The sequence below is a fragment of the Schistocerca piceifrons genome, chromosome 1 (genome assembly GCF_021461385.2).
Source record: "Schistocerca piceifrons isolate TAMUIC-IGC-003096 chromosome 1, iqSchPice1.1, whole genome shotgun sequence".
NCBI classification, from domain to species: domain Eukaryota; kingdom Metazoa; phylum Arthropoda; class Insecta; order Orthoptera; family Acrididae; genus Schistocerca; species Schistocerca piceifrons.
Window position 1 is genome coordinate 1,233,151,960 of NC_060138.1, and position 13,537 is coordinate 1,233,165,496.

Consider the following 13,537-nt stretch of genomic DNA (forward strand, 5'->3'; position numbering starts at 1 on the left):
TGGTGTATTGAGAGGTTGTAACAATCGAAAATTGTACTGAAATGCAGGAGGATCTGCAGCGAATTGACGCATGGTGCAGGGATTGGCAATTCAATCTCAATGTAGACAAGTGTAATGTGCTGCGAATACATAGAAAGATAGATCCCTTATCATTTAGCTACAAAATAGAAGGTCAGCAACTGGAAGCAGTTAATTCCATAAATTATCTGGGAGTACGCATTAGGAGTGATTTAAAATGGAATGATCATATAAAGTTGATCGTTGGTAAAGCAGATGCCAGACTGAGATTCATTGGAAGAATCCTAAGGAAATGCAATCCAAAAACAAAGGAAGTAGGTTACAGTACACTTGTTCGCCCACTGCTTGAATACTGCTCAGCAGTGTGGGATCCGTACCAGATAGGTTGATAGAAGAGATATAGAAGATCCAACGGAGAGCAGCGCGCTTCGTTACAGGATCATTTGGTAATCGCAAAAGCGTTACGGAGATGATAGATAAACTCCAGTGGAAGACTCTGCAGGAGAGACACTCAGTAGCTCGGTACGGGCTTTTGTTAAAGTTTCGAGAACATACCTTCACCGAAGAGTCAAGCAGTATATTTCTCCCTCCTACGTATATCTCGCGAAGAGACCATGAGGATAAAATCAGAGAGATTAGAGCCCACACAGAAGCATACCGACAATCCTTCTTTCCACGAACAATACGAGACTGGAATAGAAGGGAGAACCGATAGAGGTACTCAGGGTACCCTCCGCCACACACCGTCAGGTGGCTTGCGGAGTATGGATGTAGATGTAGATGTTACATATTGAATTTTGCATGTATACAAATAAAGGTTTTACATACATCTTCCCAAATTACATAGAAATTTGCATAGCATAAAAGTGAATAATTTCATACAAATACAAGAAAGAATCTGTTTCTATTAAGACTATAAATTACATGTTTTATCATTGCAACAATATATTTTGTTAATTTGCATATAGTGTTTTTCTGACTTCTTTGAAAATCGTGCTATCATTTTCAGGTGAACAGAGTGATTAGTTTTACTGAATGAAAGACCTAGATGCAGCTAATTAATTCTTGTACAAGTAAAATTTTACATTTCTATATGGTGATAATTACAGTTCTACTTATTAACACCAATTAAAACAGGATATGCTTGATTCTGACAGAAAAATCATTGTGTCTTATTTTTTTTAGGGATACAAACATTTTCTGGTTTCAAAACATAAAAATAGCTGTCTCTCTATGTCTTGGAAATATTGTAACTTTAATCATTAATTACTCCATAATTACAATAGCAAAATCGTTCCTCCCATGTTCCTAAAATTTGTATTGTGTGTAAATTATGCTGGTACATTAGTTTTCAATTCAACATGTTTCCTTCATTCCATTTTCTGCTGAGGCCCAATGTAAAAATTGTCAAAAACAAAAGTTTAAATTATTGTAAATTACTAATATTATATATACGCCCTCTTCAGGAGAGTGGAGATGAGATTGAAATAGGATATAGGGTCGCAAGATGTTGTGGTATTACATCTGCCATCACAATACATTAAACACAATTGAGGACTCCAGCAAAGACGAACAAGCCGTTGCACAACTGTTCACTGAACACCTCCTGTTAATCGTGGAGCCACACATAGCAGATGAAGTAGCCAATGTTGGCTGTAGTTGGTAGAGGAACAATACATTCTGCATTCTGTCGATAGGCTTCAAGCACAACTACTGTAAGTAAAATTAATACGTGGTAGTGAAGGGTGTACAGGGTATTACTATATAAACGGAACCTCAGTGGAAGCTGAGGTCACTCCATTTACTATACACCAATCACATCAGCCATATTTTGGAAGTAGCTGCCTAGTAACCTTGCTGTTTTTCACTCAGTATGTTAGAACCCACTGCATTAGTGTGACATCACCCGCTACTGGCTGCAGATGGAAAACAAACACCCGAGATATTATAAACATCCAAGATGTTGTAATCCAGCAGTTTTCACCATACTGCACAGTTTTCAGTTTAGGCTGCAAATTTGTGCTGTTTTTGAGGAGAACATAAAATGAAAAAACCTTCAAACTGCTTGTTTTGAGGTATAATTTATGGCAGTGGTGTGGAGGGAAATGGCTCATTAACCTTGTACATCATTAGGAAAAGCAATAGTCTTTTCATTTACATACCCTGCAGTATTATTAGTGGAAAAACTCACTTTTTTCCTGGAAGGCCTACTATATAACGTTAAATTTTGAAATTTCTTTCTTGTTGTTGAAACTTTTACGTAGAAGGAGAAGAATGAGATCCTCACACTGACTTTGATTTATAGCTTTTGTGCCTGTTAACAATCCAGTGTTAAGGAATTTCAAATGTTTTATAGGCTAAGGCCTGTAAACTTATGTAGTGTGGTATGGTGGCTGTGCCGGCTGTTGGGTGATGTAACAAGTTGCCAACAAATAAGAGTTCACTAACTGGTAATGATTGTTTCCTACATTCTGGCCAAGCTTATTCTTCGAGACTCGGTGTTTGAATTTAATAGTTGATGGTCAATCTCATTGCTGACTACAGTACATCAGACATCAGTACACTCAAAAAGATGAGACCAAGTTATAAGTGGCACAAGAAAATGTGGCAGCTGGTCCCCTTCATCATGTATTGGCTTGGTTTGGAACACTTCGCATCAACTGGCTTGTTTTTCCATTGTTGCTGCAACCAAGCAGTAGTTGTGTTGTAACTGTGCAGTGACACTATATGTTGCAAGTTGTGCTGGCAATGCCATTCATGGATTGTGTAAGTATTTCCTCTCTCATGTCTCTGCAATGGCCTAAAATATTCCCTTAACTCTGCCACCACCTGCAGTGTGAACCATCTGTCTTCTGTGCAGCTTTATAACTCCTTCAGTCACAGTCAAATGTCAGTAGGAAAAAAGCAGAGGAAGTCAAGCAAGACATTGAACAAGAGTGTAGAACTGAGGTAAACCATACTAAGAAGAAACATAAAATCAGGGAATTTTTAGCGTTGATCTTATGGGTTTTCCACAGGGGCTATGAATTTATGGTGTGGAATCACAAAAACTGTAAAATCAGAGACTATAAAATTGAAGTTTCACTGTATTATTTTATAGGAAGCAGACACTTTTATATTTCTGGCTGTTCCATACATTGGTAATCATGAAAACATATTTAGTACTGGTACTGAATGTTGTTGTGACCTTTTACAATATACTCTATAGTAAACTTAAATTGCTGTAAAAATAAAACCCATAATCTTAGTCTGCTATGTAATAATCTGCTTCCTAATAAAAAGGATATTGCACTGTGGTTACTAAGTATTGTTGTCTCATTCCCAGCTAATAAATATTTAAATTTCTTAAAACACCATACTATTGCTAATGTTTCCTTCTCCTTATAGAATGATTCTTTTCTTGCTATAGTAACATTTTACTCACATAAGCTGTTGACCTATGTTCATTATTAATTTGCTGGAAAATCTGACAATCCAAACCATAATTTGATGCATCTGCTGCTAAGTGAAATGGTTACGTAAAATGTGGTTTGTGTAAGTAATTGCACATGCAAGAATCTGTCTTTAGTTATTTTGAATTCTGTTTCACATTGTTGCATCCATTTCCAGTGTGTGTTTTCTTTCACTAATGCTAATAAATTTGACCTGTTCAAAACTGAATTTGCCATGAACTTACGGTAAAAATCCTATCATTCCTAAGTATGATTATATTTTCTGTTTAATTTTTTTGTGTTCTTTTTTTCATTTGGTATCCAACCAACTTGGATCAGGCTTATACTTTGTGTCTTATAATATATCCTAGGAATTTTAGTTCCTCCTAGCCAAACTGAGATTTTGACCTTGTCTTATACCTTTTTTTAGTACTTGTATAAAAGCAAACACAGATGCATATAAACCAGAAGGTAGTACTTTGAAGTGATAGCACCTCCCTTCAAAAAGAAATGATGTACAATATTTTCAAGGAATCTTCTGTCTGCTGTACTCCTTGGAGCTGTGGTTGGCAATGAGGTATTCTGCACTTGCTCTGATGTCACAACATCAGCTACTGCTCCCAATGCCACCCATATACCAACGAATAACTTCAACATAGTGCACAAAATCAAATAGAGACAAATACCTACAATATGTAAATGAAACATGAGTTTGCATAATAACACCATATAACATGAATCAGTACCATGAATAATGCTGTGACTCTACATGTTTACTCATTAACATACATCACGAGGGGAGCAGTAATTTTAGCATGATACATATATGCATATTTCAGTAATGTAAATCTCAAAACGTCTGCACTCATTTAGTGCCTCTCTGGAGGACATGGCCAATATCCTTTCCCATCCAAGCTTTTTCTCTGTCCCTAAGGTCCTCATCATTGACAGGATGTTAGATCCTAACCTTTCTTTTGATCTGTCATCTATCATGTCTTGTAGGCTTCTCTTTATTATTGCTATTTTTTTGTAGATTCTTTCCACAGTTTTTTTATTGTTATTTATTGTTAAAACTTCGTTTTGTAGCAGTTCATATCATGTAAGTTGCCACTGCATTGTAATAACTGTCTCGTATTGTTAGACTGTGTTAGAGTTAATGGAGGCGGACTTCCACTGATAGAATAAATTTCTCTGCAGCAGGGAGCGGCCATGAATCAGTACTGTCATCCAGTCTGCGCAGGCATATCAACATGAAGCAGCATCACAGAAAGCCCAGCACATGTCATAACTCAGAATCTGACACAAGTGGTAGCCCATCAGCAGTAAGCAGCTATAGGGTACCTACGAAACCGGCTGCTTCTAGGAGTCTCGGTATGTATGTTAAACATTCACTCCATAAGATTTATGTATTCTTCCTTCTGTAACGGGTCTTTTTTTTTTTTTTTTGTAGTAGATTCACTTGCAATGAAAGTTATGTATCCTGAAGTAACCATCTTTACATCATATAATTAAAATATGAGCATGCCATATTAACCCACTACATTCTCAGACTGTACCACCAGTTACAGCAAGGAAATGTAACTTTTATGGTGTGATCAACAAGTTTATAAGATAGTTGTTACAGTGGTTACCCCAGAGCTTCTGTGTTAAATGCTAGCCAGTATTACCCTCCAGCACAGTAAAAACAATTACCTTGTACCTAAAGATAGTATACTGAGATCTAAAATATAATTAAATGGTTCATGCTGGAATGTGAGGAAACACTATTTGTCAGTTGAAATTAGGTTTAGGAGCTGCTGTAAAGAGGGAATAATGTGCAGTACCTACACAAACATTTTCAGTCACTACTCTAAATATATTCTTTGTGACATCAGACTACATACAGCTGTTCAACACTAATATTTTCAGAACCATTAAGGATGATATTATAATTTTCACCCTGATGAGTTGTGAGAAAGTCCTCATGAATGACCTACAGCATGTTTTCAGCTATATTAGTTATGGAGATTACAACTTCACTTTTTCAAACATAGGTATAGTAATTTCTGTTGCTTGCATTGTAGTCCTAAAAGAGGTGAATTGAATGATGCTTTGCTCTTCAAAATCCAGTTACCATTTTTGGAGTAATTATGGTATTTAGAACATAGGATGTATCCTATTTTGAACATGAAAATGATTGCTATCTTAAGTGGACGTTTGCAATTTCATACCAAAATTAAAAAAAATGTGTTATATCAGAAAAGTAGGAAACAACATGTGCACTGTCATAGTATCAGTTGGGGTAAGATTTGTACACCACATAAAATTATGTACAAGCATTTAAACACATGGACTTACTTTTTATTACTCACTGTGCAAAATAGGCTCTTTGTAAACAACATAAAATAACAAGGCACTGAGAGCAACTTTGTACCAGCAGTAACACATACTATGGTTGATTGCTGGGTCAAATATTCCCATACAGCCCAGCCCCCTTATAATTCGGAGCACATGGAATGTAAGGAAGTTTAAAGTTTATTTGATGGCTGGCTCCTGTGTGAACTGCTGGCTGTGGTGTTTGGTGCAGCTGCTGGCTGTGGTGACATGTGGCTGCTGGGTGATGGAGAGGGGTGATAACCACAAGTGAGCTCGGCACAGGTGTCTCCAGACACAGTAAGGACTGCAGCATACGTGTGGTGTCTGGCAAGGATGAAGGTAGGACTTACTCTGATTTGACTCACTTGGTTGAGACTGTTGTGGTTTTACCATTTTGCAAGGTCTCCATGGTGTGGTCTCCTCATCAGAACACCAGAAAGAAGCAAGTGTATGGTAGTTGGAGTGGTGATCTTATGAGATCTGTGCAGAGTGCAATGTGAGTGCAATAATCCAAATGTCTGTCAGTGAAAATGGGATGTTCACCATGAAGTGAAGCATTTCATTGTTGGACCTTGCCACTTAATCTCAGAGCTCTTGCACCAAATGTGGCAGTTCCACTGGGGATGGCTGTGATGCCAGTGATGCTCCAATGTCTGGCTTGTGCACTGTGCAGAGGCCTGAAAGGACCAAGGGAAAGGCCTCCACCTATTTCTCACAATGGCAAATGAGAGCTGTCTTTAGCATCTGAAGCCACCTTCCTACCATCCCAATGCTGGCAGGATAGTAGCTTCTATATAATGATTCTAAGAACCACATAAATTGGGCAACTCTTGGAACAGAATAGATTCAGTCGTGATTTGTAGTGATGTGGAGGGGGCAACGGAATTGTGCTACCCAAGTAGCGATGAAGGGAAGGCTTTGCTTTTGTCTCGGCAGAAATGTGCTCAATGGTTGTTGCTTCTGCTCATTGACTGTGTGTCCGCTACAGTGAACAGGTATCTGCAGCTGTCCAAAGATGGAAGGGGATCTACAAGACCAATTTGGACATGGGCAAATGTCACTGGAGAGCATTGAAAGTGCCCGACATCGACATGTACATTTTGTCCCAGTTTACACTGTTGGCATTGAATAGACGTGATCATATGCCTGTACATCTTTTTAATCAATTGCCTCACAGAATAATCAATCAGTAATTAGGTGGTCATATTTATTCCTGCATGTGACAGATTGTGAACATTGTTGAAAGCAGCTTGATGGAGTTTTGGCAAGATGTAGGGTCTTGGCTTCTGCTGGGAGATGTTTCATCATGGTGTCAACATGGTAACTGGCAGTGGGATTTGGGTGAGTCACAGTTATGTAGAACGGTCAGAACGGTCAACCAATAATTTTTGAGTTGTGAATCTGCAGTTAGGGCAGTGATGAGTTTATTCTGGTCCATAGTATTTGCCAGACACTGGTACACAAAAATTAATTGTCAATGATGTTTTCTGATCCTTTTATGTGGTTCTCATCCACCATAAACTATCTGACAAGCTCTGTATGTCTGAACTTCTGGAATCTGTAAAGAGAAGGCAATCAGTTTGTGGTCAGTGAAAATTGTCAAAGGGTGAGCATCAATTTGCGGGTGAAAATGTCTAACAACTTCATAAATCTATCATATATCCTCTAGTACTGCTGCGCTGGTTGCAACAGTAAAAAAAATTAATTAATGGTTGCCAATGGTGGTCAATATGTTTGTACAGGGCTACACTTATTGATGTTTGGGTAGTGTCTAGACTATGGAAGGGGGTGCAGATGGCACCGGGTGAGCGAGGAGAACAGCACTAGTAAGCTCACCTGAAGATCGCAGAAAGCTTTTTCTTATCTCCAGGGACCACTTGAGAGCTCGCGAGCCCATGGTGCCATGTCCTGCAAGTGTGTAAGTGGACTTTGTCTATCTGCCACTGCCAGGAGGTGGTGGTGATAAACATAAACTATACCTAGAAAATGTCATACCTGTTGGTATTGTGTCAGCTTTGAAAGAGCTTGTAGAGCTGCTATCTTCTCTGGTAACGAACAGCTAACAGCTGCCATCTGCTGAAGTCAAATGTTCTGTGATAAACATACTGCTTTGCCAATGAAGCACTTTCCTTCATCCAGTATTTTGTCGAGGCTGTACAGCTGCTGACTCATTTATCGTGTGTTGTTCATGTAGCAGGGTGTTGGTGACAACATAAGAATGTCATCAAGGCACGCAAAGCAAAATGGAAGCCCCTTCAATACTCCATCCACAAAATGTTGTCATGTCCGTATGGTTTCCTTGAGACCAAATGACGTAAATGAAAATTCAGATAGGTTGAAGGGTGTAATTAGTGCAATCTTTGGGACAAACACTGGTTGCAATTACGTCTGTAAAATATCTGGGAGTATGCGTATGGAACAATTTGAAGTGGAACAATCATATAAAATTAATTTTTGGTAAGGCGGATGCCAGGTTGAGATCCATTGGGAGAGTCCTTAGAAAATGTAGTCCATCAACAAAGGAGGTGGCTTACAAAACACTCGTTCGACGTGTACTTGAGTATTGCTCATAAGTGTGGGATCCGAATCAGGTCGGGTTGACAGAGGAGATAGAGGAGATCAGAGAAGAGCGTCGCGTTTCGTCACAGGGTTATTTGATAAGCGTGATAGCGTTACGGAGATGTTAAGCAAACTCAAGTGGCAGACTCTGCAAGAGAGGCGCTCTGCATCGTGGTGTAGCTTGCTGTCCAGGTTTCGAGAGGGTGCGTTTCTGGATGAGGTATCGAAGATATTGCTTCCCCCTACTTATACCTCCCGAGGAGATCATGAATGTAAAATTAGAGAGATTCAAGCACACACGGAGGCTTTCCGGCAGTCGTTCTTCCTGCGAACCATATGCAACTGGAACAGAAAAGGGAGGTAATGACAGTGGCACGTAAAGTGCCCTCCACCACACACTGTTGGGTGGCTTGCGGAGTATAGATGTAGATGTAGATGTAGACATCATAAGGTGTCAGGTATTTGCTTGTAGGCTTTGTGATAGTCTGTGATGCTGAATAGTTGTGCATCAGCTAATGCACTTGTCAAATCTTAAATGTTTGTTATAGGGCACCTGTGGATGGATATGTGTGTGTGTGCGAGTGTATACCTGTCCTTTTTCCCCCTAAGGTAAGTCTTTCCGCTCCCGGGATTGGAATGACTCCTTACCCTCTCCCTTAAAACCCATATCCTTTTGTCTTTCCTTCTCCTTCCCTCTTTCCTGATGAGGCAACCATTGGTTGCGAAAGCTAGAATTTTGTGTGTATGTTTGTGTTTGTTTGTGTGTCTATCGACCTGCCAGCGCTTTTGTTTGGTAAGTTTCATCATCTTTCTTTTTAGATATATTTTTCCCACGTGGAATGTTTCCCTCTATTTTTTTTATATATATATATATATATATATATATATATATATATATATATATATATATATATATATATATATATATATGCAACAAACTGTTGCCTCATCAGGAAAGAGGGAAGGAGAGGGAAAGACGAAAGGAAGTGGGTTTTAAGGGTGAGGGTAAGGAGTCATTCCAATCCCGGGAGTGGAAAGACTTACCTTAGGGGGAAAAAAGGACAGGTATACACTCGCACACACACACATATCCATCCACACATACAGACACAAGCAGACATATTTAAAGACAAAGAGTTTGGGCAGAGATGTCAGTCGAGGCAGAAGTGTAGAGGCAAAGACGTTGTTGAAAGACAGGTGAGGTATGAGTGGTGGCAGGCCTCAATCTCCGCTAATTTCAAGTTGCTGCCACTCATACCTCACCTGTCTTTCAACAACTTCTTTGCCTCTACACTTCTGCCTCAACTGACATCTCTGCTCAAACTCTTTGTCTTTAAATATGTCTGCTTGTGTCCGTATGTGTGGATGGATATGTGTGTGTGTGCGAGTGTATACCTGTCCTTTTTTCCCCCTAAGGTGTTTCCACTCATTGCTGACAAAGGCAATGGCCTAAAGCTATAATTGTGTGAAACTTTTTGTTGTGCATATCACGACTCAGTATCTTTGCTATGTGGCGAGTAGCAACTCTCCTTCTCTGGTGTTATTATCTCTGTGTAATGCTGCACAGTATGTGTATTACATGTAATTTGAGGTGAAATGAGAAGAATTTTAATGAAAAATTTTAATGAAAAATTATGGCATATAATTATGGGCTGCTAGACCATTTCCAAATATCTATGTAGAGTAATATGGTTACTACACTTAATTATAAAATGAATTAAATTAAAATGTTATTATTGTCATGGTTTAGATGTACACATTTTATTTGTAGATTCTAATAATTATTCTGATGTCACAATAAAATATGCTTGGATTATTAGATATAAAACTGTGTAATAAACAGTATTAACAAACTCTCATTTGCTTTAAACATGTGTTATAGAAATTTATCAACTTGACTCTAGTACTGAGTCAAATGAGACTTCACCTCTTCCCCAAAGAAGGCAGATGCCCCTCCAGCCTATGTGCTCTAGCAAGACAGCACTGCAGATGCACACCAGGTAGTCAAGGTTTGTTCCTACAGACTAGTTACATTCACACAACATGTCAATAGAAAAATGAAATACAAGGTCATCAGGTTTTTCTGCCATGTGTATGTTATCAGGCTTTATACTGTTGAAAAGTTGGAGTTATCATATTTTCCTTTTAAAAAAGTATTGTAAGGTTATAAACATTGTTTGATTTGAAATATAGAAGAAATTTTTGTAAGTTTTATCATCATGTAAATAAACCATGTTGTTAAGCATGCTTGACTCAGAGATTACTGGTTCAAATTCTGCTGGTACAAGAAATTTTCATCACCAATATTTGGCTAATATGTGGAGAAGAGATGACACCGCACCGTTCCTTATCACCACAATCTGCATTAGTGCCTTGAGTGTTGCAAAAATCTCAAAGGTGTATCATGGTGTGAGGGGATGCGACACTCTTGATGTTGGGTGGAAGATCATGGTATCTCAGCTATTGCAACTGGGAAGCGGGTTAATATTCATCAAGAGAGCTCTGTAGTGATTCATTTCAGATCATCACTGAGTAATTTTGGATATACTATTTACTAACAAGGGAACCTCCCCATCGCACCCCCCTCAGATTTAGTTATCAGTTGGCACAGTGGATAGACCTTGAAAAACTGAACGCAGATCAATCGAGAAAACAGGAAGAAGTTGTGTGGAACTACGAAAAAATAAGCAAAATATACAAATTGAGTAGTCCATGTGTAAGATAGGCAACATCATGGACAGTGTAAAGTCAGGAGCGCCGTGGTCCCGTGGTTAGCCCGAGCAGCTGAGGAAGGAGAGGTCCTTGGTTCAAGTCTTCCCTCGAGTCAAAAGATAATTTTCTTTATTTTGGCAATGTTATGATCTGTCCGTTCGTTCATTCATTCATTGATGTCTCTGTTCACTGTAATAAGTTTAGTGTCTGTGTTTTGCAACCGCACGGCAAAACTGTGCGATTAGTAGACGAAAGGACGTGCCTCTCCAATGGGATGGTTCAAATGGCTCTGAGCACTATGGGACTTAACATCTTAGGTCATCAGTCCCCTAGAACTTAGAACTACTTAAACCTAACTAACCTAAGGACAGCACACACATCCATGCCCGAGGCAGGATTCGAGCCTGCGACCATAGCAGTCCCGCGGTTCCGGACTGCAGCGCCTAGAACCGCACGGCTACCGCGGCCGGCTCTCCAATGGGAACCGAAACCATTTGATCGCAAGGTCATAGGTCAACCGATTCCTCCACAGGGAAATATTCATTGATCTTGTTATTGAAGTCGCGAGCTATATTTGCTGGATTCATATTGCCCACGGAATACACCTCACATATTTAAAGCACACTCGTCCAAAGTAGCGAACAGTCAACTACCAGCCAGGGAGCCTCGTTAGCAGGAATACTCTCTCTTCCGTGCGCTGTAGTCAACTGACGTCGTGTACCTCGCATCGGACGGACAGACAGATAATAATTGTCTGAAAATAAAAAATTAAACTTTTCACTCGAGGAAAGACTTGAAGCAAGGACCTCTCGTTCCGCAGCTGCTCACACTAACCACTGGACTACGGCGCTCCTGAGCTCAGACTATCCTTGATGTTGCGTATCATGCGCATGGACTACTCAGTTTGTATATTTTACTTATTGTTTTCATAGTTCCACACAACTTCTTCCTGTTTTCTCGATTGACCTGTGTTCAGTTTTTCAAGGCCTATCCACTGTGCCAACTTATAACTAAATCTGAGGGGGGTGCGATGGGGAGGTTCCCTTGTAAGCAAAAAAAGATCCAATATATAGAGAGTAGGCATATTTGCAACTACAACTGATACCCCACAATAGCTGTAACCAACCAACCAACCAAAACTGAACTCCCCCAGCAGGGTCTCAGTTTTGATGCTGGATGGCACTCCTCTGGAAATGGCTGTAAGTCTTTGTGAACTCTTTTGTGATTACATCCTGACTACTCTCCCTTTCAAGGTAGGGATATGGATAATGCGGTCTGAAAGACAAAATTCTGAGCTTCATAGTCAAAATTAGAATGATGAGCACTTGCTTTTCAATAAGTCTCTTCTCCTTTCTGGCTTTTCAAAACTAACAGCTGTGTAATATATATTAAAGATGAATGTCTTCTTCTTTTATTTAATTTTGTCTGCTTGCTGCAGCTTTAATGTTCTGTATTTTCGACATTAAAATCCACATGAATAGTGATTCAGCGATTCCTTATCCTTCCGTTGTTCATTGATTAAAATATTTCTTTCATTCCTGTATGCCAGTGAACTTTTATTACAAGCATTTATTTTGAGTGGCGGCTGAGCTTGTACTAACTAAAAGTTTTACATAACTTTCCTTTCTTTCCATTTACGTTGTTATCTAGAATGTCTGTTGAAGTACTTAGGGATGTAGTATGATGAAGTCCTCCTTGGCACTCTGCATGGCATTGGTAGCTTCATGCAGTACCTGCTGTGATGTAGATATTTCTGCTACAAAACACCATCCACCGCATGCCACCCTGGGAGTACCCGAAGCAAATAATAATAATATAAAATAAATATTTGAACATATATAGGATATTGTCTATGTATAAATAGCAGTTTTTTTTTTCTTTGGGCTATTTTTCTGCCATTTACTTATTACTAAAACTATAGTAAAATTAGTTGTACATGCACTTGCTCATTTGTAAATGACAAGCCTACAGAAAATTTAAAATCTCTAATATTTACAAAAAAAATCTTGTATTTAATTCAGCTGAATTTTGTATCCTCGTAGGTTGAGAATTCACTTCTCAGTGTGAAGTGTAGAATTGGCTATTGCTGATTTTCTTAGTAGGGCACATCCTATGACTAAAGCTCCACACATGCTGGTGTCCTTAGTAAGGCACACCCAGCAGTGGCCTCACAGTCTTACAGTCTTTGTTTTGTAATTACTATTAAGGTTGTTTGTGCTAATGATTAGGTTATCATTCTCATTTCGTAGTCCATTTTGATCCATTAGGTAAGAGAATTCAATTTTGAGAAAGAGAAAGAACACAGACAGTACAATTTCAATTTATAAATCACAAATGATAAACTGCCCAGTGTAAATATTGAAAATTTTCAATATAATTTGAATTTCAGTTTTTTAGCATACCCTACAGATGGGTTCATGGAAACGTTATAATTCAGTCTACATAAAGGACATCGTATTCAG

At 38.9% G+C, this 13,537-nt stretch overlaps 1 protein-coding gene across 1 annotated transcript in view; it reads left to right on the forward strand.

Moving 5' to 3' along the window:
- Positions 1 to 13,537, forward strand: part of LOC124780123 (Down syndrome cell adhesion molecule-like protein Dscam2) — a 372,570-nt gene that overhangs the window by 337,482 nt on the left and 21,551 nt on the right. Inside the window, exons 29-30 of the mRNA XM_047253757.1 lie at positions 4,647 to 4,820; positions 10,246 to 10,363. Of these exons, the coding sequence (XP_047109713.1) occupies positions 4,647 to 4,820; positions 10,246 to 10,363 (292 nt within the window). The remainder of the gene's footprint in view (positions 1 to 4,646; positions 4,821 to 10,245; positions 10,364 to 13,537) is intronic.